This window comes from Limanda limanda, chromosome 15 (genome assembly GCF_963576545.1).
Source record: "Limanda limanda chromosome 15, fLimLim1.1, whole genome shotgun sequence".
Classification (NCBI taxonomy): domain Eukaryota; kingdom Metazoa; phylum Chordata; class Actinopteri; order Pleuronectiformes; family Pleuronectidae; genus Limanda; species Limanda limanda.
In genome coordinates this window covers 24,695,310-24,715,562 of record NC_083650.1, presented here as the reverse complement: position 1 = coordinate 24,715,562, position 20,253 = coordinate 24,695,310, and the positions used below count along the sequence as shown (strand labels likewise).

Sequence of the window (20,253 nt, the reverse complement as noted above, 5' to 3'; positions counted from 1 at the left end):
GAGAGAGAGAGAGAGATAGAGAGAGAGAGAGAGAGAGTTCATCTTCACCTCTTCAAATATAAACAAGCTTTTTCTGCTCTAACACACAAATATCACGTTATCATCAAGGATGGGAAAATCAATTCATCACAGGAATGATATAGTGCCTGTATTTACTTTAGGATTATGTGTATCCGATAAGTAAAAGTGATTTTGAAACAGCAGCTGAATGTTTTTTGAGGAGAGGTTTTATAATATTCACCAGAAACACAGATGCTGAGGCGTTGGTTCAGTCTGACAGATGAAGACCGCTCCTGCCAGGGGAAGTTACACTCGCTGAATATTTAATACAGAGGAGGAATGCAATCATTCGTAAAGTGAAAGAGAGACGGAGGCAAAGTAGGAGATTGTGTTATTCCTCCTCACGCACTGTGAATCACTGAGAGAGCAGGAGTGTTTGAATCCCAATGGAAGAGGATCAGACCATCATTCTACATATTTCAATGTATTTAAAAGTTATTTAACAAGCTCTGTTTTAGCTCCTTAACAATTTTAGAAAAGGCTTATTGAAGCCATTCCATAAACTCAACAGGAAATTCACTATTTTGAATTTATTGTGGGAATTTCAGGATTTTTGGCCACTTCCTCAATTCGTTTTAGGACTAACTCCTCTTCGGGAATTAATCTGTTTAATTTTAAATGTTATGACTCTGACAATATTAAATTAGAAAGATTTTAAAATAAATATTTAAAGTATATTAGAAATGATTTGTTGTACTCTAAATAATTGAGTTTTGTACAGTTGAAAGCATCGTACACTTCATCGTTAGTTCCCAGATGCTGAGAGTTTTTACTTTCCCGGCTGCACAGTATTTATTCCTCACTCCTCCACAGGGGACATGCAGCAGCAGGAGGACGGACGGTCTCCTCTGCAGAACCTGGAGACGGCCGCGGTCCTCTGTGCGTCGGCCATCAGACTCAGCTCCAGAGACGCCAGACTCCACTTCCTGTTGGGCCTGGTTCTGGAGCAGCAGCACTACGCCACAGAGATGTACGGCCTCCAGAGGAAGGTGAGAGAGGTTCCTAGACCACAGTGTCATGAAAATACAACAAAGCTTATAGAAATATTAAAATAATATGGCTTTAACAGTTCAATACTTAACAATATTATCAGGATTTGATAGATTGAATCATATTATTGGTGGAAAACAGAGTATCGTGCAGCTGACTCACTGTCTCTCTCTCGTCTCCAGGCCGACAGGGACAGAGACGAGTTGAGCGACGCCAAGTCAGCAGCACGACAGGATGAGATCCTCGCTGTGTGTAAACTCCACGGGTTCCCCCGCCCCCCCACAGTGGAGAACCAGCTCCGGGCCCTGGATAGAGAAACTCAGCAGCTGAAGGAGCAGGGACAGTCCAGCAGAGCCGACTACGTTCAGACTCTCCACGTGTGGCTCTCCAAGAAAACTGCCAAGGTCACTGAGCAGTTTGTTAGGTTTTATGTACCTGCATAAATTAATGAATACTTAAAAATTTGATGATCAGATGCATTGTAGAGGCCAGAGCAGATGAAGAGCTTTTACATTCTGCTCTGTCTCAGATCAGTGTCTCACCGGCTGTAGGATCTACGACTCGTCTAACAGGATATATAACTATCCTCTCTTTCTGTAAACTCTTCATCCTGTTCACTGTCTCAGGATTTTACTGCCACAGTTTACTAAATCTTTACAAACAAATGACAAGCTTCTTATAAAGACGATAATAATGTTTTAATTTCTGATTACATAACTTTGAATCTGACAGAGCAACACTGTGTAACTTGTTTACCTTAAAGTAGAAGCTTCTAAATTAATTTGATGGTTCCGTGACTTGGAATAGAGAGAATGTTTCTGCTTTCATTTCCACTCCTGTTCTTGCGAAATAATCAAATTGAGGAGTAAAGCTAAATTGTAGATGAGATTAAAAAAAAACTAGAAGTTATTAAAAACCAGAGCTTATTTTCTCCAAAACTCAGCTGGAAACTTTTAAAGAATCAAGAATTCTGAAGAGAGTTGGATAGATTTGTTTAAGCAGCAGCTCTCCTGGTCCAGGAAGCAGAGAATCATGGGTAATATCCCCCATGCAGTTGTGTTTCACTTCATTAATAACCTGGTTTTCCTCTTGATGAAATCCACCTGATCTAGACAGAGCCCAACAGAATGCATCCCCCTGTGTGGCTGCAGAGGGCGCTGCTGCTCAGTTCATTACACAGTGTTGCATTAAGTGATGCACATTAGAGTATGTTGGTTGTTTGCTGCTGTGACACTGTTCTGTAAAGCTGTCTGGATTAAAGTAGCCCCTATATTATAATTCATCATTAAAAGGCAGATGACCTCCCTCTCCCCTTGCTGCAGGGCGGTGGATCAGCTCCACGGGACGAGGAGAACCACAGCTCTGTCCACCGAGCTCTGATGAAATACCTGGACGCCTGGTCCCTGAGTCCAGACAGCTGGGAGTTCAACCTCCACGTGGGCCGTCTGCTGCTGCTGCTGGGTCGGAGCCGAGGAGCTCTGCAGCATCTACAGAGCGGCCTGGCTCTAAGGCCTCTGCATCCGGCTCTCAGGTCAGATCAGAGCTGCAGGTTGCAATAGATAGATAGAGAGAGAGAGAGAGAGAGAGAGAGAGAGAGAGAGAGAGAGAGAGAGAGAGAGAGAGAGAGAGAGAGAGAGAGAGAGAGAGAGAGAGAGAGAGAGAGAGAGAGAGAGAGAGAGAGGGATGGATGGATGGATGGATGGATGGATGGATGGATGGATGGATGGATGGATGGATGGATGGATGGATGGATGGATGGATGGATGGATGGATGGATGGATGGATGGATGGATGGATAGATAGATAGATAGATAGATGGATAGATGGTTAGATGGATAGATGGATAGATGGATAGATAGATGGATGGATGGATGGATAGATAGATAGGTAGGTAGGTAGGTAGGTAGGTAGATAGATAGTAGATAGATAGATAGATAGATAGATAGATAGATAGATAGGTGGGTGGGTGGGTGGGTGGGTGGGTGGGTGGGTGGGTGGGTGGGTGGGTGGATGGATGGATGGATGGATGGATGGATAGGTAGGTAGGTAGGTGGGTGGGTGGGTGGGTGGGTGGGTGGGTGGGTGGGTGGGTGGGTGGATGGATGGATGGATGGATGGATGGATGGATGGATGGATGGATGGATGGATGGATGGATGGATGGATGGATGGATGGAAGGATGGATGGATGGATGGATGGATGGATGGATGGATGGATGGATGGATGGATGGATGGAAGGATGGATGGATGGATGGATGGATGGATGGATGGATGGATGGATGGATGGATGGATGGATGGAAGGATGGATGGATGGATGGATGGATGGATGGATGGATGGATGGATGGATGGATGGAAGGATGGATGGATGGATGGATGGATGGATGGATGGATGGATGGATGGATGGATGGATGGATAGATAGATAGATAGATAGATAGATAGATAGATAGATAGATAGATAGATAGATAGATAGATAGATAGATAGATAGATAGATTACTTTATTCATCCCCGAAGGGAAATTAAGTCGTCATAGCAGCCGGTATATTTAAATACAATAAAATACAAAACAATAGAATAAAATAAAAAATATTGAGGTAGAAAGAATAAAAACAGAGACACAAGATAAATAGGTAGATAAGGTGCAGTGGCAAGATGATGGTAATAGTACTGATGATATGATGGTAATGTTATTGTTAGACAGTATATAAAAATAGTACAGTATATATAGTATATAATATAACATATATTTATATATGATAGTAATTATACCAATATAATAGCAGTATATAGTAATAATGGCAGCAACAGTATATACGATCATAATAGTAAATATAATAATAATAACATGTACACATGTATAAATATGTGTATATAGACTTATACATACAAATAATATACAAAGAGTATGATATAATATGATATGATATATAGAGGTAGAAATATAAGTATTTGACTATAGAATGGATAATATAATATACTATGAGTGTAAGAATATGTAGACAGAGCGTGCAAAAGACAATATTATTGTATAAAATTATATATAATATCAATATGGTTTATATTTACACATATCACATATGATGCACTAGAGGAAGGAATTAGTAACTGTCACTGTAACATCTGAGCATCTTTGATAAACCTCTCAACCACATGTTCTCTCCCCTGGAACTCTTAGAATGTGTGAAGTCACCATGTGAGACAGTTCATCAGGGTGAATGAGATCTGATGAGATCTGGATGAACATGAGTTACTCGTCTCCTCTGTGTGAATCTTCTCAGGTTCTTCACCGGGCTGGCTCTGCTGCAGCAGGAGCCGAGGGCCTCCGAGGACACGGAGCAGGAGGCGGCTCTGTTCCTACAGCAGGGACTGGAGCACTTTGTCAGCCAGCTCTGCAGCAAGAGGTGTGTGTGTGTGTGTGTCAGTGTGTGTGTGTGTGTGTGTGGCGGAGGTGGATGCATTCAGCAAAGAGGGAGAGAGTGAGAGGGCTTGACTGCACCAGGATGTTCTGTTTTAATCCTGCAGGAGTGAGAGCTCTGGGAGAAGCATCATCAAAGGTCTACAGGAAACACAATGAGAAACCATCTGCTGAGCCACTGTTTTAAATACAATACAGAGACCTGTAGATCTGCACGTTTCACAAACCAGCATCTTAAGGAAAACACAAAGCCTCTGTGTTAGTGTGTGTCGCTCGCCCAAACCTTCTGACCTTACACTTTCTTATTAGTCTGATACATGAAGCCGTCTTCCAGGTTTATAGCTCCTATTTGCAGCAGGAGATGTTTTGTAGTGAAGAGGTTTAACCTCCAGAAGAAGGTACGATTAGCTTCCTCCTGTGAGGTTTTTCTCAGCTGACACGACTCGTCCTGTATCAGCGAATGTTGTAGTTCTGATAAATACTGAATTTGTGTTTCTCTCTCACGATTATTTATGACTGCCGGTTGTAAACTTGATTGATTTATTGTGGGACGGTCGCGGTGGCGCTTTTCAAGTGTGCAGATAAGTGATGATTAGGGTTGCAAAATTCCGGGAATTTTCAAAGTTGGAAACTTTCCATGGGAATAAACGGGAATATACGGGAATTAACGGGAATTAACAGGAATTAACGGGAATAAACTGGAAATGTTGTGGGTAATTTATACTAACTGTATTTACCTTGTCATATACAGACATAAATATAAACATTTTGTTTTGTCATAGGCTGATTTGAGCCCTGAGGAAACTTTGGGCACTTGACTATATGCTTCTGCATCGTTGTGTCATTCTTAACATAGGTCTTTGCACAGTATTTGCAAATGTACACAGCCTTTCCTTCTACATTGGATGGGGTGAAATGTCTCCACACATGAGAGAGTGCACGTGGCATTGTTCTGTAGAATAAGATGAGAAAAAAGTTTGTAAAAAAACACTAATGCAATGCCAGAGATATAAATAGTTAGCCAAACTATTGGAATCGTCTGTAAACATATTTTACAATTGATGGATAAATGAATGGAAATAGTCTAGATGAACAGATGAACAATCCTCAATCAGCATGCTCATATATTTTCCCCAGTAATATCATGGAAACTTACCTGACTAGTCCTTCACTCTACAGCAGGCCTCAGTAGCCCTGCTGTAGAGTGAAGCATGCTGGGAGTTATCTGTGCATGTGATGGAAGAATGCACAGTGGAGGGTTGAAACTCAACGTTCCATACATCTTTAAAATAGAGTTTTGAATGATGTTTTTATTGCTCAGCGTTTAATTTGCATAGTTTTGTTTTTTTTCAAAATTCCCAAAATTCCCGAGCTTAATATTCCTGTGGAAAGTTTCCGGAAAGTTTCCGGAAATTTACCGGAAACTTTCCGCCCCTTTGCAACCCTATTGATGATCAATTAAATTGGAGGAGAAAAAGTTTATTTATTTATATATTGTCTGTTTCACTTGTGACCATCATGGCTGGTTTCTCTGTGTCGTCCTTCTTGTTTGTGTCTCTCTCTCCAGCCTGAAGGAGCAGGATCCAGCGGAGTCTCTCTCCAGCCTGGACCCACAGTTCCTGCGAGGCCTCCTCACCCTGGGGGGGCTGCAGCAGAGACACACAGCGTCAGGAATGAGTTCAGAGCAGGTCTACCACACGTATGTTACCAACCAGATCATCCACACCAGTATAAACCAGTAAGTGTTCAATCACTGCATGAAACCCCCACGTCTCTGCTCCTGCTGCTCTCAGGGCCGCGGTGCTGGCTGCTCAGAGTGTGAGTCTGTGTGTGTGTGGTGGACGGGGGGGCGGGCAGCTGGAGTGGGTTCTGCTGGACGCTCACTTCGCTCTGCTGCAGAGGCTGCACCAGCAGGGGGGGGGCCCGGCCACGGTGGTCAGAAGGTGCCGGACCCTCACGGCTCTGATCGGCCTCAGCTCCATCGCCCCCTGTCAGGAGCTGCTGGACCTGCAGGAGAAGGTCAGAGTGGAAATATGAAGTTTGATCTGCAGAACATACATATCTGTAAACTTTTACTTTCTTCATACTTCCTCTGTTGCTTTACCTGCATGAGTCTACCTCAGTTTCCCCCCCCCCCTTCTCTACTCTTCTCATCTCATCTCATTATTAGATACCAACCCACTGTCCATCCCTTTACTGGCTATACTAGCCCCATGCACGGACTTTACCACTACATATTCTTAAAAATGTATATATATATTTTTTTTGTTGTTGTTGTTTTATATGTTTATATATATATTTTATTGTATTATCCACTCCAGCAGCACTAGAACACTTCCCTACTGGACACTGACACAATCACATCATTGCATTCCTGTATCTGTATATATATCGGGTTTAATAAAGTATCCATCTATCTTTATTTCTATCTATCTATCTATCTATCTATCTATCTATCTATCTATCTATCTATCTATCTATCTATCTATCTATCTATCTATCTATCTATCTATCTATCTATCTATCTATCTATCTATCTATCTATCTATCTATCTATCTATCTATCTATCTATCTATCTATCTATCTATCTATCTATCTATCTATCTATCTATCTATCTATCTATCTATCTATCTATCTATCTATCCATCTATCTTCCTGCAGACCTGTCAGCTGGCAGTAGTGACCACGCCACGGAACAGCCACGCCCTCTGTCTCCTGGGTTTGGCTCAACTGGCTCAACATGGAAACAGCCCAAACTCAGAGTCCTCCCAGGAGGTCTTATCTGAGGCGTGTCTCAGCTTCCAGGCCAGCATCGAGCTGGAGGAGCAGACGCAGGCCGGACCCCCCCCTGAGCCGCTGACACGTGAGTGTGTGAAACTGACTCAGCAGATTTATCACAGACATTCAGAAGTGAGCTACAGACTCATCTATCCTCCCATCTACGCTCAGAACAAACATGGTGGCAGGATCGGCAGAACTCTGGGGATAAGAAATCTACCAAACCACCAACAGACCAACCAAGAGGAGTGAAGGGTTCCTCGGATCCCGGGGGGGCCAAGAGAGGAGCCAGGCGGGTGAGGGGGGGGCCCGGTCCTGTCCGAGCGACGGCAGCTGTAACCAAAGCTCCGGCCCCCATCGGGGGGGGGAAGGCCGGGCGACCCGCAGCCAGGTGAGCCAGACTAACCGGTTCTGTGGTCGTCTGTTTGTTTGGTTTCCTCTGGATGAATCTGCTGCTTCACTTCTCATGTTCCAACTCTGACTCTGACTGTTCATCCATCTTAGAAGCTTCACTGGTCCAACTTTTAGTTTGTTTTCTTTCTTGTAAATTTATTAAAGGTAATTATTTGTCTTTCGGAAACATTTACACATTAAAAAGTTTGAGGACAACACTCAAATAAAACTAAAATTACAGAGTTTGAATCATAAGAGTATAACACTGACACACATGCAATTTGCTGTTTTCTCTGCATTAGATCAAATTAAATCTACTTCAGAGCCTTTGTGTTGTGTGTTCTCTCCTGTAGGGGGCGAGCTGGAGCAGCAGCCAAGCCCGGTGGATCAGCTCATGCCTCCAAAGCAAAGCTCAACAAGTCCAAACAGGCCTGTTGCCCCGGAACTGTGGAGACAGCCGAGGGTGAGACAGACTTTACAATCTGAATGAGAGAGGCTTTCAAGTTCAGGGGGAAAGAAACCTGGAAGAGAAATGTGGTTGAATGTTCTTTATGTGTTGAAGAGGGATTTCAACCACAAGCCTGTTGTAGAGGGCATCTAACAATGTCCAGTATGCATCATGTGTCAGAGAAGGTCACTCTGCTTCACCTCTGTAGTTCCAGAGTCTCCAGTGGGAGACGGAGACGCTGCGTCCTGTCCGGTGAACGCCAGGTCTCACGTCCCCCGGCTGGGACTCGCCCGGGCCCGGTCCCGCTCTGCAGACACCCAGGAGGAGGCCAAGCAGCTCTACCAGGAGGTCATCGCCATGGCACCCGGGGTCAGTGGTTATCTGGGACGTTTACAGCTCAGACACTTCCTCAATAAGAACCTCATTGACCTCCTTGTTGTGAGGACAACTTGAATACGCTGCAGGTTATTATTCATATACGCAGCTGCAGGAGTCTGGTGTTCATTATCAATATATCTGATGAGTTATCTTCTGTCCAGCTCCACGAGGCCTACATGGAGCTGGTGCAGCTGCTGGAGCCGTCGGACCCTCGGGGGGCAGCGGAGGTCTACTGCAGGTTCCCTCTCAGGCCTGTGGCCGAGCAGAGCTTCCACGACGCCGTCATCACCGGAGAGATCGTCCGGCTGCTGCTGGCGCTGGAGCAGTACCAGCACCCACAGCTAGGGCCCAGCCTGGTGGCTCACGGGAGGGTCATGGGCCTGAGTGAGTTCTAGTGCTGGTGTTATTATTACTGCAGAACATGAATGATCAACTGACTTCTTATATTCATCACTATAACACAATTTACACCATATTATGTGATAAACTCCACCCACTGAGTGACTCTCAACCATCACTGCACTTACTATTTGCAAAAACTGGTTTACGACAATTATACTTTATATATTATAATACAGTGTTGTATTAAAATCAAGCCAGGCCCATGTGAAATCCCATAACTTGCTATTTATATAGATGTATCACATTGAGCTGGTGTGATGGTCAGATAGAAAGCGTGACATGTTACACACAGACACACACATGCAGCATGATGTCAGATAAATAACTGACTGAGGTTAGAAATATTTACTAAAAATGTTCAATATTTTATAATGAAATTGTGGAAATCGTCCTGTTGACAAACATTCAGGAGCGAAGACATAACTTCCTTGGCAGATTCACAACAGGACAATCACCTTTCCTGTGTTAAAGCTTTTCTACTTGTCTGTGTTTGTCTGTGTCTGTGATTGTGTTTGTGTTTGTGTCTGAGTTTGTGTTTGTGTCTGTGTCTGTGTCTGTGTCTGTGTCTGTGTCTGAGTCTGTTTGTGTTTGTGTTTGTGTTTGTGTTATTGTTTGTGTTTGTAGGCAGCATCGAGAAACACATGGAAGTCTTGGATGCAAAGTGCATGACCGAGCTGCTGAGGAGCGTCTACTCGAGGATCCACGACCGACAGGAGGACGACCCGGACCTGCAGGATTTCTTCAGGTTCAGATGCTGGATATGACCATGGAAATAACTCCTGACTCCACTTACTGCTGATATATATATCATAATTATATTCTTCATTAAGAGGACACTGAGAAAATCTTCTTTCATTCAAAAGCAGATTTAATTTGAAAACAGAGTTCACATTAAAATGTTATACACAAAGTGACCGGCCGTAGTGCAACGAGAGATGAGCGTTTCAGTGAGCAGGACTCAAGGATGGAACTAGAGGAAGAAGTTAGATCTTTATCCCCAAAGTATTATTCTGAACTGGAAGCTGTGAGACTCATCCGTTCGAACAGAAGCACAGGAAACAGGGAGAGGATCACATCACCTCTGAGTTCAAACCAAGCAGCGAGATAAATCCCACACAAACATCTCAATGTTCAGTTGAATCCTTTTCCAGCAAGTTAGGTCCAAAGATGAGAATCAGACCCCCAGTGGGAAATCGTCGATCCAAAGAGAAACATTGAGCCTCAGGAAAAGGGTTTTGACCCTCGTGAGGTTTCGGCTGCACGGAGCATCAGTGTCCGCTGTGGTCGAGCGGATCACACCTGGTTGAGTTTGGTGACGATGAGCACTCGGACCGTCTGGTCGAACCCGGAGCACACGCACAGGCCCTGCTTGTCCGGGCTCCAGTCCAGGCTGGCGATTGGCTGCGTGGACAGAGTGACGTTCTGGAGGAGGTTCACGGTTCCGGCCACGCCCACGTCCACGCCCTCAGAGTCCGGCTTGCTTCTCTTAGCAGGATACTCACTGTCATCATCAGATCAAAAGGGTTTCACAGTTAATAATAAATCAAAAAGACCTTGATTCAAATGAAATGCACAAACAAATCGTTGTGGTAAAAGATAAACGACTTACTATTTCCACAGATGTAGGTTTCCAGCTCCGCCTGCCGTCATGAAGACGTCTCTGTTCTGAGGCAAATGTCTCACCTGCCAGATGGTCGACTTGTGAGCCTGGAACAAAGAAGAGGGATCGTTCACCAAACTATTAAAATCAGTAACGGCCAAATTAATCCTGAGCACCTCTGTAGACGCTGTAGGAAAACCTCTCAACCACTTTAATGTGAAGAGGGTCAATAATGTGGCCTTAATACAGTAAGATTGTTTAATAAGCAGTTGTAAGTGTTTATATGATGCTGATTTAAACTGGAAACTCTTTAATAAATGTCTCTCATATTTAGTTTTATACCGTGTGATCTCCTCTATCTTTTCCTAGTCCTCACGTTCACCAGGATCCACTTTCTTTGTGTAAACTACTTTCATTCTCTGAACAGCTTCAGCTAAATAGAACCTGCACAATTCAATGGATTCAGTAGTTTTTGCCAACGTTTCCCACACGAGGCAGACACAAAACTGAAAATAAATAAAATAATATGTTAAAAAACCTAATGTCTTGGCCACTATTATAACTTGTGTGTAGAGATACATTTATATCATGATTTAGAGCAGAACTATCAGGTGGAAGCTTATGATTCACGGCTGGAGACGCTGATGTTCCACCTGTTGGTCGCTCAGAAGAACTGGACAAATATTGAGAAAGCTTCTCTCACAACCTGGCAAACCCCGGGCTGGACTGAGCACCGACACCAATTTCAGTGTGTTTTTCTTGCATTTATCCACAGAAACCTTCTCTCCTCTCTCTCCTCTCTCCTCGCTCGCCCTCTGTCGTTCTTGGCCCGGTGTCGTGAAGCCACGGAGAATGTTAGACAAACACGACCAAACTCTTCCAGCTGTGAAAACGACCAAAACGACGTGTGCACCTAATTCCCTCTGTTCCGTACAAATGTAAAAACAATAACAACGACACTAATCCTTTGACGTTTTTCTATATATCGGAGCCAAACCTCCGTCTGGCTCACTTCCCCCTCGGGTGAATTTACCTTCTCGGACACGGAGTCGAAGCCCTTGGTTGGGTGCTGCGTCCTCATGTCGAAGACGTGGAACTTCCCCTCCAGCGACGTGGCCACCAGCTTGTTCATGTTGATGTCCTTCCTGTCGAACTCCACACAGCAGACCTGCTCAGGATGTTCAAAAACAACCGTTACTCCCTGGGCATTTATCTTCAATACATGTTTTTCTATATGCGGACGTAATGACGTTACATCCTTATAATAATATAATAACATCAATTATTAAATCAGGTCAGTGCTGTGCTTTGAGTCTGACATGTGGTGGGACCAAGCATCGACCTCAGTTCAGTCTAAACGATGCTGGGAAGTCGCTTCTATCCACTGTGTTGTTCAAGTGCTGGTTCCAGTGCAAAATAAATAATGTGTATTTGGACAGTTTATCCTCATAAAAACATGAACTAGTTTCACAAAGATCCCAGAAGCTGTTACAGATGTATTTAAGGATTCATCTTGTCAGCCCAGGAGTTCGTCTCACCCCATTTTTAATGTTGGTTTCCCAGCGCAGGGACATGTTCCGCAGGTCGAAGAGTTTGATGTCCCCGTTGTCGTAGCCGGCGCAAACACAGCGGTCGTGGTCGTTGTAGGCGTGGCCTGTAGTGAAAGAGTCAAAGAAAAATCACGAATTCAGGATGAAAACAGGGGACATGTGTCCAAAGACGGTTTGACCAAAGGCCGTAGATAAACCTCTGCTGAGCCTTTGAGGACGTGTTCACGTGCACTGAGGGAGCAGGTTTCTGAGGCTGGACTGGACGGATGTGGTTTTATAAAACCTGTGGATGTTGGATGTTTTGTTTTTCTCACCGAATGCAACCGTCCAGCAGTCCCTCTTGGTTTCTCCTTCCAAAGGCTCCATGTTGGCCACGGGTGAATCTTTCTGTCGGGGATCCCAAACCTTCACTGTCCCTGGATCACCCGAAGAAAAACTACTTAAGTCTCAGCTCAACATGAAATCATTTGATTTTAAACATTCAACCTGGGATTTAATATCTGTATTCATCAAGGTTTAAATTAATAAATAAACTTCTAACCATCTCTGCTCCCGGTGACGATCTCCGGTGCACCGTCCCCGATCCCCAGGCCCCCGACACCGTGGATGCTGTTCACGATTTCTTTATGAGCCTTGACGCTGTACACGGGCAGGTCAGGTGACTCCAGGTCCCTGTGGACATCAGAGGCTCCGACTTAAAACAGGCTCATTGTGAACTCACTTTTAAACTCAGCATGACATCAAAATCAAATGCGTGTCGTCAATAAATGTGGATAAAATACCATATATTGAGATTTCCATCAAAGTCTCCAGTGGCTATGTGTCTCTGTTGAAGAGAGGACGCTCCGAAGGTCGCACACTTTATGGGCTTTGGTTTCTCCACCTTAAATACAAGAGATGCAGAGTTTGTTAGTAAAACAGCAGAAGTGTTAGTGGGTTAGTGACAAATTAAAAATTAAATTAAAAACTATAAGTAAATATAAGAGAAACTGGGAAGTGTTTGTCGCAGTTTATTTTATCCAACTATTCAGCACCACTAATTATCAGTACCGTAAGTAGATGATACACATGATATTTATTAATTGAATACACAGGAAGGTTCTAAGATTTAAACAAAGAATGAGCCAATAAACAAGAGACTAAGAAGAGACAAGTGTGTAAAGCTGCAGCAGTTGTTTGCATTTAAAGACAAAGTAATGACGAAGGCAGGAAGATGACATAAAAATCAAATATGAATATAAGATGTGCACATTCAGTTATTACAGGAGTGACAGACTCTCTGCAGCTCAGGGTTGTGATAGTTGTACAGTTTTATTGTGTTGTATTGTAAATGAATCCTAACATCATCTGCAGTTTAAAACAACAACAATAACAATTTAAAGACGTTTTCAACAAACGTTGGACTAAAAATCTCTTTTATCTTATATCACTGCTGCCTGTATGTTGCCTGTTACCATGGAGACCAGTGTCTCTGGACGAACGTGGTTACTATGGAAACCTAGAAACCTTAGTTAACACGGACACGATCTGAAGTGTGTGTCTGAAGTTAAGAGACATTTAGAGACATGAAGACACATGAGGAGACATTAGGAGACCTTAAGAGGCATTTAGAGACATTAGGAGACATGAGGACACATGAGGAGACATTATGAGACATTTAGATACATTTAGATACATGAGGAGACATTATGAGACATTTAGATACATTTAGATACAAGAGGAGACATGAGGAGACATTTAGATACATGAGGAAACATTTAGATACATGAGGAGACCTGAAGAGACATGAGGAGATATGCAGACACATCAGGAGACATGAGGACACATGAGGACACAAGAGGACACCTGAGGAGACATTTAGAGACACCTGAGGGATGAACCCACCTCCCTGATGAGCTGAGCGTCCCCCTGCTGGACCTCGTAGATCTGCAGAACTCCGGTTCCTCGGGGGAAGTTCCCCACGCACACGAACTTGGCGCTGCTCGGGATCCATTTGGTGTCGAACACGGTGAAGTTCAGACTCTTCTGGATGTGAGCCACGATCTGCGGCTTGGCCAGAGGAGACGACATGAGAGCTGGGTTCGAGTCTCCAGGGAACCGGTGGAGAACCTGAGGGAAAGTAACTCGAAGCGAGGATTCCCAGTGAGGGCTAGCTCAAAGGTAGAGGCACTTCCGGTGAAACTGCCACTGTTTAAAGGCAGCTGCCAGTGATGCCACACTTGAAAGGCAGCTGGCTGTGATGTCACACTGGCAGCTACCACAGTTCTGCCACCGGAAGTTCCTCCAGGAGCTGCCGCTGTGTCTCTGAATTCCGCTGCCACAACAAACCGGGGTCCTGCTGCTCCTGTCGGGGCTGCCCAGAGAAGTGCCTGACTGAAAACTAAACCGTTAAATAAATATTGATGCAGATAAACATAATTTAAAAAAATGTGCACATGATCTTAATGAATCACGGCAGCAGATTTAGATGTTTAGTGTTTTAGTTTAGACGTCATTATTTGTGTTGTTCTGTACAGGCAGCTGCGCGGTGGCCCATGGGGTCCTCTCTGATACACGCGGATCTCCCTCATGTTTCCGTGGCCCCTCTCTCCTTCCTCTCTTCTCTCTCTTTCCTCCCGTTTCACTTCACTTCTGGTTTAACTTCGCGATGGACGTCGATAAGAACCCGGAGTCTGTCCCAGGCGCCGCCGCGGACACCCCCGTGGACCCGGAAGCGTTCATCCAGGTGAAGAGCAGAAGGACCCAGAAGAGAAAGCTGGAACAAGATGGAGCGGACATGGACACGGAGCAGCAGGTCGCCAGCAAGCGGCCGCAGTTCCCCCCCATCTCCGGGGAGAGACTCAAGGTAACAAGGGTCTAAATGGAAGGTTCCATGTTATTTAAATATCATTATTATCACTTTAATAATGTGACTGCAGGAAGTTAAGCTCCAGCATCACTGAAAACAACAAGAGTGATGTGAAGTCAAACTATCAGTTCAATACTAAAGTTAAAAAGCTGTAAACAGTGAATCAATTCTCCCTTTATAATATTTGTACTGATTAATTTCTGCTTGTCATGATCCCCCGGTATGTTTACGTTGTTAATGTTGTGTGTCAAGAAAACTTTAAAGGTCCAGTGTGTAGAATGTAGTGACACCTAGTGGTGAAGTGTCACGTTGCAGCTGAACACCCCTCACCTCCCCCTCCCCCTACAAACATGCCTGTGGCAGCTTCAGTTTTCATAAGAACTCAAAAGGTTTAGTTTGTCCAGTCTGGGCTACTGTATAAAACATGGCTGCCTCCGTAGAGAGGAGCCGCTCCCGATGTAAATGTCAAGTTTTTAAATTTAAAGGGCCAATTCTAGATAAGTGTAAACAGCAATTCATACAATTTAGATTAAACTACCTAAATCGTACACACGGAACCGTTAAAAACACAAACACAAAGATCGTCCTTCTCTGCTTTTGCTCATCACAATCAGTTAAATATTAAAGTTAAAAAGCTGTAAACACTGAATCAATTCTCCCTTTATATTTGTAATATTTTTACTGATTAATTTCTGCTTGTCATGATCCCCCGGTATGTTTACGTTGTTAATGTTGTTGTGTGTCAAGAAAACTTTAAAGGTCCAGTGTGTAGGATGTAGTGACACCTAGTGGTGAAGTGTCAGGTTGCAGCTGAACACCCCTCACCTCCCCCTCCCCCTACAAGCACGCCTGTGGTAGCTTCAGTTTCCTTAAAAACTCAAAAGGTTAAGTTTGTCCAGTCTGGGCTACTGTAAAAAACATGGCTGCCTCCGTAGAGAGGAGCCACTCCTGATGTAAATATAACGTTTTTAAATATAAAGGGCCCATTTTAGATTAGTGAAAACAGCAATTCATACAATTTAGATGAAACTATGAAAACCCCCTTTAGCCTAAATCGTACACACGAACCGTTAAACACAAAAACACAAAGATCATCCTTCTCAGTTCAACACAACAGTTTACGTTTTATTAAATGTTTTGCCACAGCTGGATGTTAACACTGATTCTGATTTTATTTGTGTGTTTCAGGGACCGACTGAGATGCGTAAGATCGCGATCCCGTCTCACAGGTACACGCCTCTGAAGGAGAACTGGCTGAAGATCTACACGCCCATCGTAGAGAACCTGCACCTTCAAGTCCGGTTCAACCTCAAATCCAGGATGGTTGAAATCAAAGTAAGTCACCGACCATGTTCCCCTGGTTGTGTTTTCCTCTGGTTGTGTTTCCCCTGGTTGTGTTTCCTCTGGTTGTGTTTCCTCTGGTTGTGTTTCCTCTGGTTGTGTTTTCCTCTGGTTGTGTTTCCTCTGGTTGTGTTTCCTCTGGTTGTGTTTCCTCTGGTTGTGTTTCCTCTGGTTGTGTTTCCTCTGGTTGTGTTTCCTCTGGTTGTGTTTCCTCTGGTTGTGTTTCCTCTGGTTGTGTTTCCTCTGGTTGTCCATCGTGTGTGATGAACTTCTTTTTCTTTCAGACGTGCAAAGACACACAGGACATCGGCTCCCTCACCAAAGCAACGGATTTTGTTAAAGCGTTTGTTCTCGGATTCCAGGTTGAAGTAAGTTATCAAATATAGATTTGACTTCTTTGAATCAGATTTCTGTGTTTTCAAGGTGTTTGTATTTGTGATGACTTCGTTAAAGGTTTGATTCGTTTGCTGATATTAAACTTATATCAAGTCTCGTCTGATGCAAGTAAGTGAAGGTTCCTCCCTGGGACATGTAAACTAAACTTTACTGAACTTCCCTTAAGCCCGTTTGTTTTAGTTTAAGTTTAATATTCTTTAGTTTTAACCTTTTGACTTAACTTCACTTTCTCTCTTTCCAGGATTCTCTCGCTCTCATCAGATTAGATGAGCTTTTCCTAGAAAGCTTTGATGTCACAGACGGTAAGATCACAGGCGCCCGTCCGCTCTGAAACTCTCCACGTTTTATCACCACTTCTCTTTCCTTTCTGTGAAAGTCACTAAATGTGATTCTGTGATTCTTGTGTCCTGGCAGTGAAACCTCTGAAGGGAGATCATCTATCCAGAGCCATCGGCAGAATCGCAGGAAAAGGAGGAAAAACCAAATTCACCATCGAGAACGTCACAAAGACTCGGATCGTGCTGGCAGACACGTGAGAACTAATTTCTAATTTAACAATATGAGGTTATTTTTCATAACGTCTTCATTTGAGCTTTAGCTGTTTAACATATCTCGGTTTCACTGCAGTTTTGTTAAAACTACCTGGAAATTTACAGATTTGCTTTTTCTCTATTCACACAAAGTTTGTGAATTGCTGTTTTGATCAAATTATTTCCTTATGACTAAACCTGGGGGATTTAAACTAACTTCTATTCAGTAGAAACTGTGACTTTGGAAAATAACACAGAACAACTTCTGTCGTTTCTCTTTTGAAACGACGCAGTGGAGTTATTGTTCATGTGATTTTATTTTGAAACCCCAAAATATATAAATCTTTTTGTCCCTTCACAGGAAAATTCACTTATTAGGATCTTTCCAGAATATCAAGATGGCGCGGACGGCCATTTGTAACTTAATCCTAGGTAAGTGTGTGAATGTTGTATTCAGAACAATCTCCTGGAACCAACATGTGACGCAGGGTGTTGACCTTCAAACCTCTCTCTGCTCACAGGAAGTCCACCTTCAAAGGTCTACGGGAACATCAGAGTGGTGGCGAGCAGGAGTGCTGAGAGGTTCTGATTGGTTGCTGTTTGTCATCTCTGCCCCCCCATTGGCTGGTGGAATTCCCACTTGGATCCATGTTGTTAAGACTGTTGCCGACTCCTCAGGCTCCTCTGACTGCCTCATAAACAGCTGGTTATTGGATCAGTTGATTACTAATGAGGAAAACAGAATTCATGTATCTGATAGTTTGTGTAAATAAATAAAAAAAAGTGAATCCTCTAATGACGAAAGTTCAGTTCTGTCACTGATGAGTTAATTGTGTAAACACGATACAGCTGTTTTCAAGAAAACTCCAGAAAATGTCAGGACAGATGGAGCTTTTCTGGATTTTCCTCCATACATGAAGAAAACATACGGCAGGAGTCAGGTGACATGATTATTACCACTGTGGAAATCATGTGCTTTCATTTACAACTAGGGTTGCAAAATTTCCAGGAATATTCAAAGTTGGAAACTTTCCATGGGAATTAACGGGAATGTTGTGGGTACTAACTGTATTGACCTTGTCATATACAGACATAAATATAAACATTTTGTTGTGTCATAGGCTGATTTGAGCCCTGAGGAAACTTTGGGCACTTGACTATATGCTTCTGCATCGTTGTCATTCTTAACATAGGTCTTTGCACAGTATTTGCAAATGTACACAGCCTTTCCTTCTACATTGGATGGGGTGAAATGTCTCCACACATGAGAGAGTGCACGTGGCATTGTTCTGTAGAATAAGATGAGAAAAAAGTTTGTAAAAAACACTAATGCAATGCCAGAGATATAAATAGTTAGCCAAACAAGTGGAATCGTCTGTAAACATATTTTGCAATTGATGGATAAATGAATGGAAATAGTCTAGATGAACAGATGAACAATCCTCAATCAGCATGCTAATATATTTTCCCCAGTAATATCATAGAAACTTACCTGACTAGTCCTGCACTCTACAGCAGGTCTCAATAGCCCTGCTGTAGAGTGAAGCATGCTGGGAGTTATCTGTGCATGTGATGGAAGAATGAACAGTGGAGGGTTGAAACTCAACGTTCCATACATCTTTAAAATAGTTTTGAATTATGTTTTTATTGCTCAGCGTTTAATTTGCATAGTTTTTCAAAATTCCCGAGCTTAACTTCTCATGGAAAGTGTCCCCCCCTTTGCAACCCTTTTTACAACACATCACAATCTCTTGACTCTGGTCGTCTTTCCAGATCGACGTCATCTATTCATCCAGAGGTATTTGTATTGTTTTCAGTTTTTCATCCGTCATGTGTTAAAACAACACGACGATCCCTCTCACGATAAATCATTTTAATAGAGGGCTGACAGAAAAAGCCTGATGTCATAGAAACGGTCTCGGGACATTTGTGTTTTCACAAACAGCTTATAAAGAAATTCCAGGACAATATCTGGAGTTCAGTGAAAGTCTAAAAGTTCCAGGTTTGTGTTTTTACTGTCGATTGAGTTCTGGTCCCAAACATCCTGAACAGAAGTGACAGGAAATCCATTACTTTCAACATTTCAAAGTTTATTTAAATTTTATTTAATTTTCATACAGTATCAAGTTTCCAACAGTCCCACAGCATAAGATGCAGCATGCAGAAAAAGGGAAAAAAAAGGTTCTCAAACTTAAATCTTTTCAGATATCCCCACACAAACTAAAAAGAACCCAAAGTCCGTCAGAGAAGAAGTAGCACTTACAAACTAAAGCGCCGTCTGAACTATACAGAGAACAGAGAGCCAGAACTGCATTTAACAAATACTTATATACAAAAGAAAGAAAAACAAAAAAAAAACATAAAAGTTTCCCCTTTAAGCTGAGTACAGTGCGTGGCAGTTTGAGACAGGATCAGATGTGCAACCTTCACTGGAATAGAAGCATCTCACTGACCCGGGTAAAAATACAAAAAGTTACATGTAGTTCAGTTCATTTGGATTACCTCTCATAATATGTGTACATTTACCAAAGTTTGGCAACATCCATATTGTATACCATTAAATTCTTAAATATATTAACATCACCATCCATGTGTAAACAAGAGGATTATTTCAAAAAATTGATCTACATGCACAACAAAAAATATATTTCCATGTCATGCAAGCACAGGGAGGCCCAAGCCGTGCAGAGCTTTGGGAGAAGGGACCACAGAGCACTCCGGATTCACATCTCGGACCGGAAACCCCCGTTCCAACCGCCGGGCGCCTCCGCAGCCAAACGCAAAGAAAAGCCATCCCAACGCCATTCATAGGAGGAAGCATTTTTCCCTTAGAAATTAACATTTTGGTTAAAATTTTGTCTTTCTCCCTGTTTGTAGAAGTGGGTGGAAGGGGGAGAAATGAGGTGATTGTGACAGAAACTAAAAAAGGTGGGAGAAGAAGCCAACTTCTGAAATGTACACGTTCAAAAAAGAAAAAGAAAAAGAACCTAACTACAATATACAGTCTATCCCATTGCACACTGATCATGCCAACAAGTTAAGATTTTAAGTGTTTTGCGTTTGAGAAACCGAGCCGTCCTGCGCGTTGCTGAGAAAGAAAAGGTCGGACTCCAGAGGGGC

General features: G+C 43.1%; 2 protein-coding genes across 2 annotated transcripts; one reads left to right on the top strand and one right to left on the bottom strand.

Moving 5' to 3' along the window:
- Nucleotides 1-9,715: 9,715 nt before the first annotated feature.
- On the bottom strand, nucleotides 9,716-14,177 carry dnaaf10 (dynein axonemal assembly factor 10). The gene is made up of 8 exons (XM_061087391.1): nucleotides 13,903-14,177; nucleotides 12,801-12,901; nucleotides 12,560-12,690; nucleotides 12,333-12,434; nucleotides 12,007-12,122; nucleotides 11,502-11,636; nucleotides 10,478-10,575; nucleotides 9,716-10,369 (listed from the first exon to the last, which is right to left on the bottom strand). The coding sequence occupies exons 1-8, from the start codon at nucleotides 14,086-14,088 to the stop codon at nucleotides 10,162-10,164; spliced, it is 1,077 nt and encodes a 358-aa protein (XP_060943374.1). The 5' UTR covers nucleotides 14,089-14,177; the 3' UTR covers nucleotides 9,716-10,161.
- A 377-nt stretch (nucleotides 14,178-14,554) lies between these two features.
- On the top strand, nucleotides 14,555-17,929 carry pno1 (partner of NOB1 homolog). Its single transcript, XM_061087392.1, has 7 exons — nucleotides 14,555-14,863; nucleotides 16,055-16,201; nucleotides 16,492-16,575; nucleotides 16,845-16,905; nucleotides 17,018-17,135; nucleotides 17,495-17,565; nucleotides 17,655-17,929. Exons 1-7 carry the CDS (start codon nucleotides 14,666-14,668, stop codon nucleotides 17,720-17,722), a joined length of 747 nt encoding a protein of 248 aa, XP_060943375.1. The 5' UTR covers nucleotides 14,555-14,665; the 3' UTR covers nucleotides 17,723-17,929.
- The last annotated feature ends 2,324 nt before the right edge of the window (nucleotides 17,930-20,253 follow it).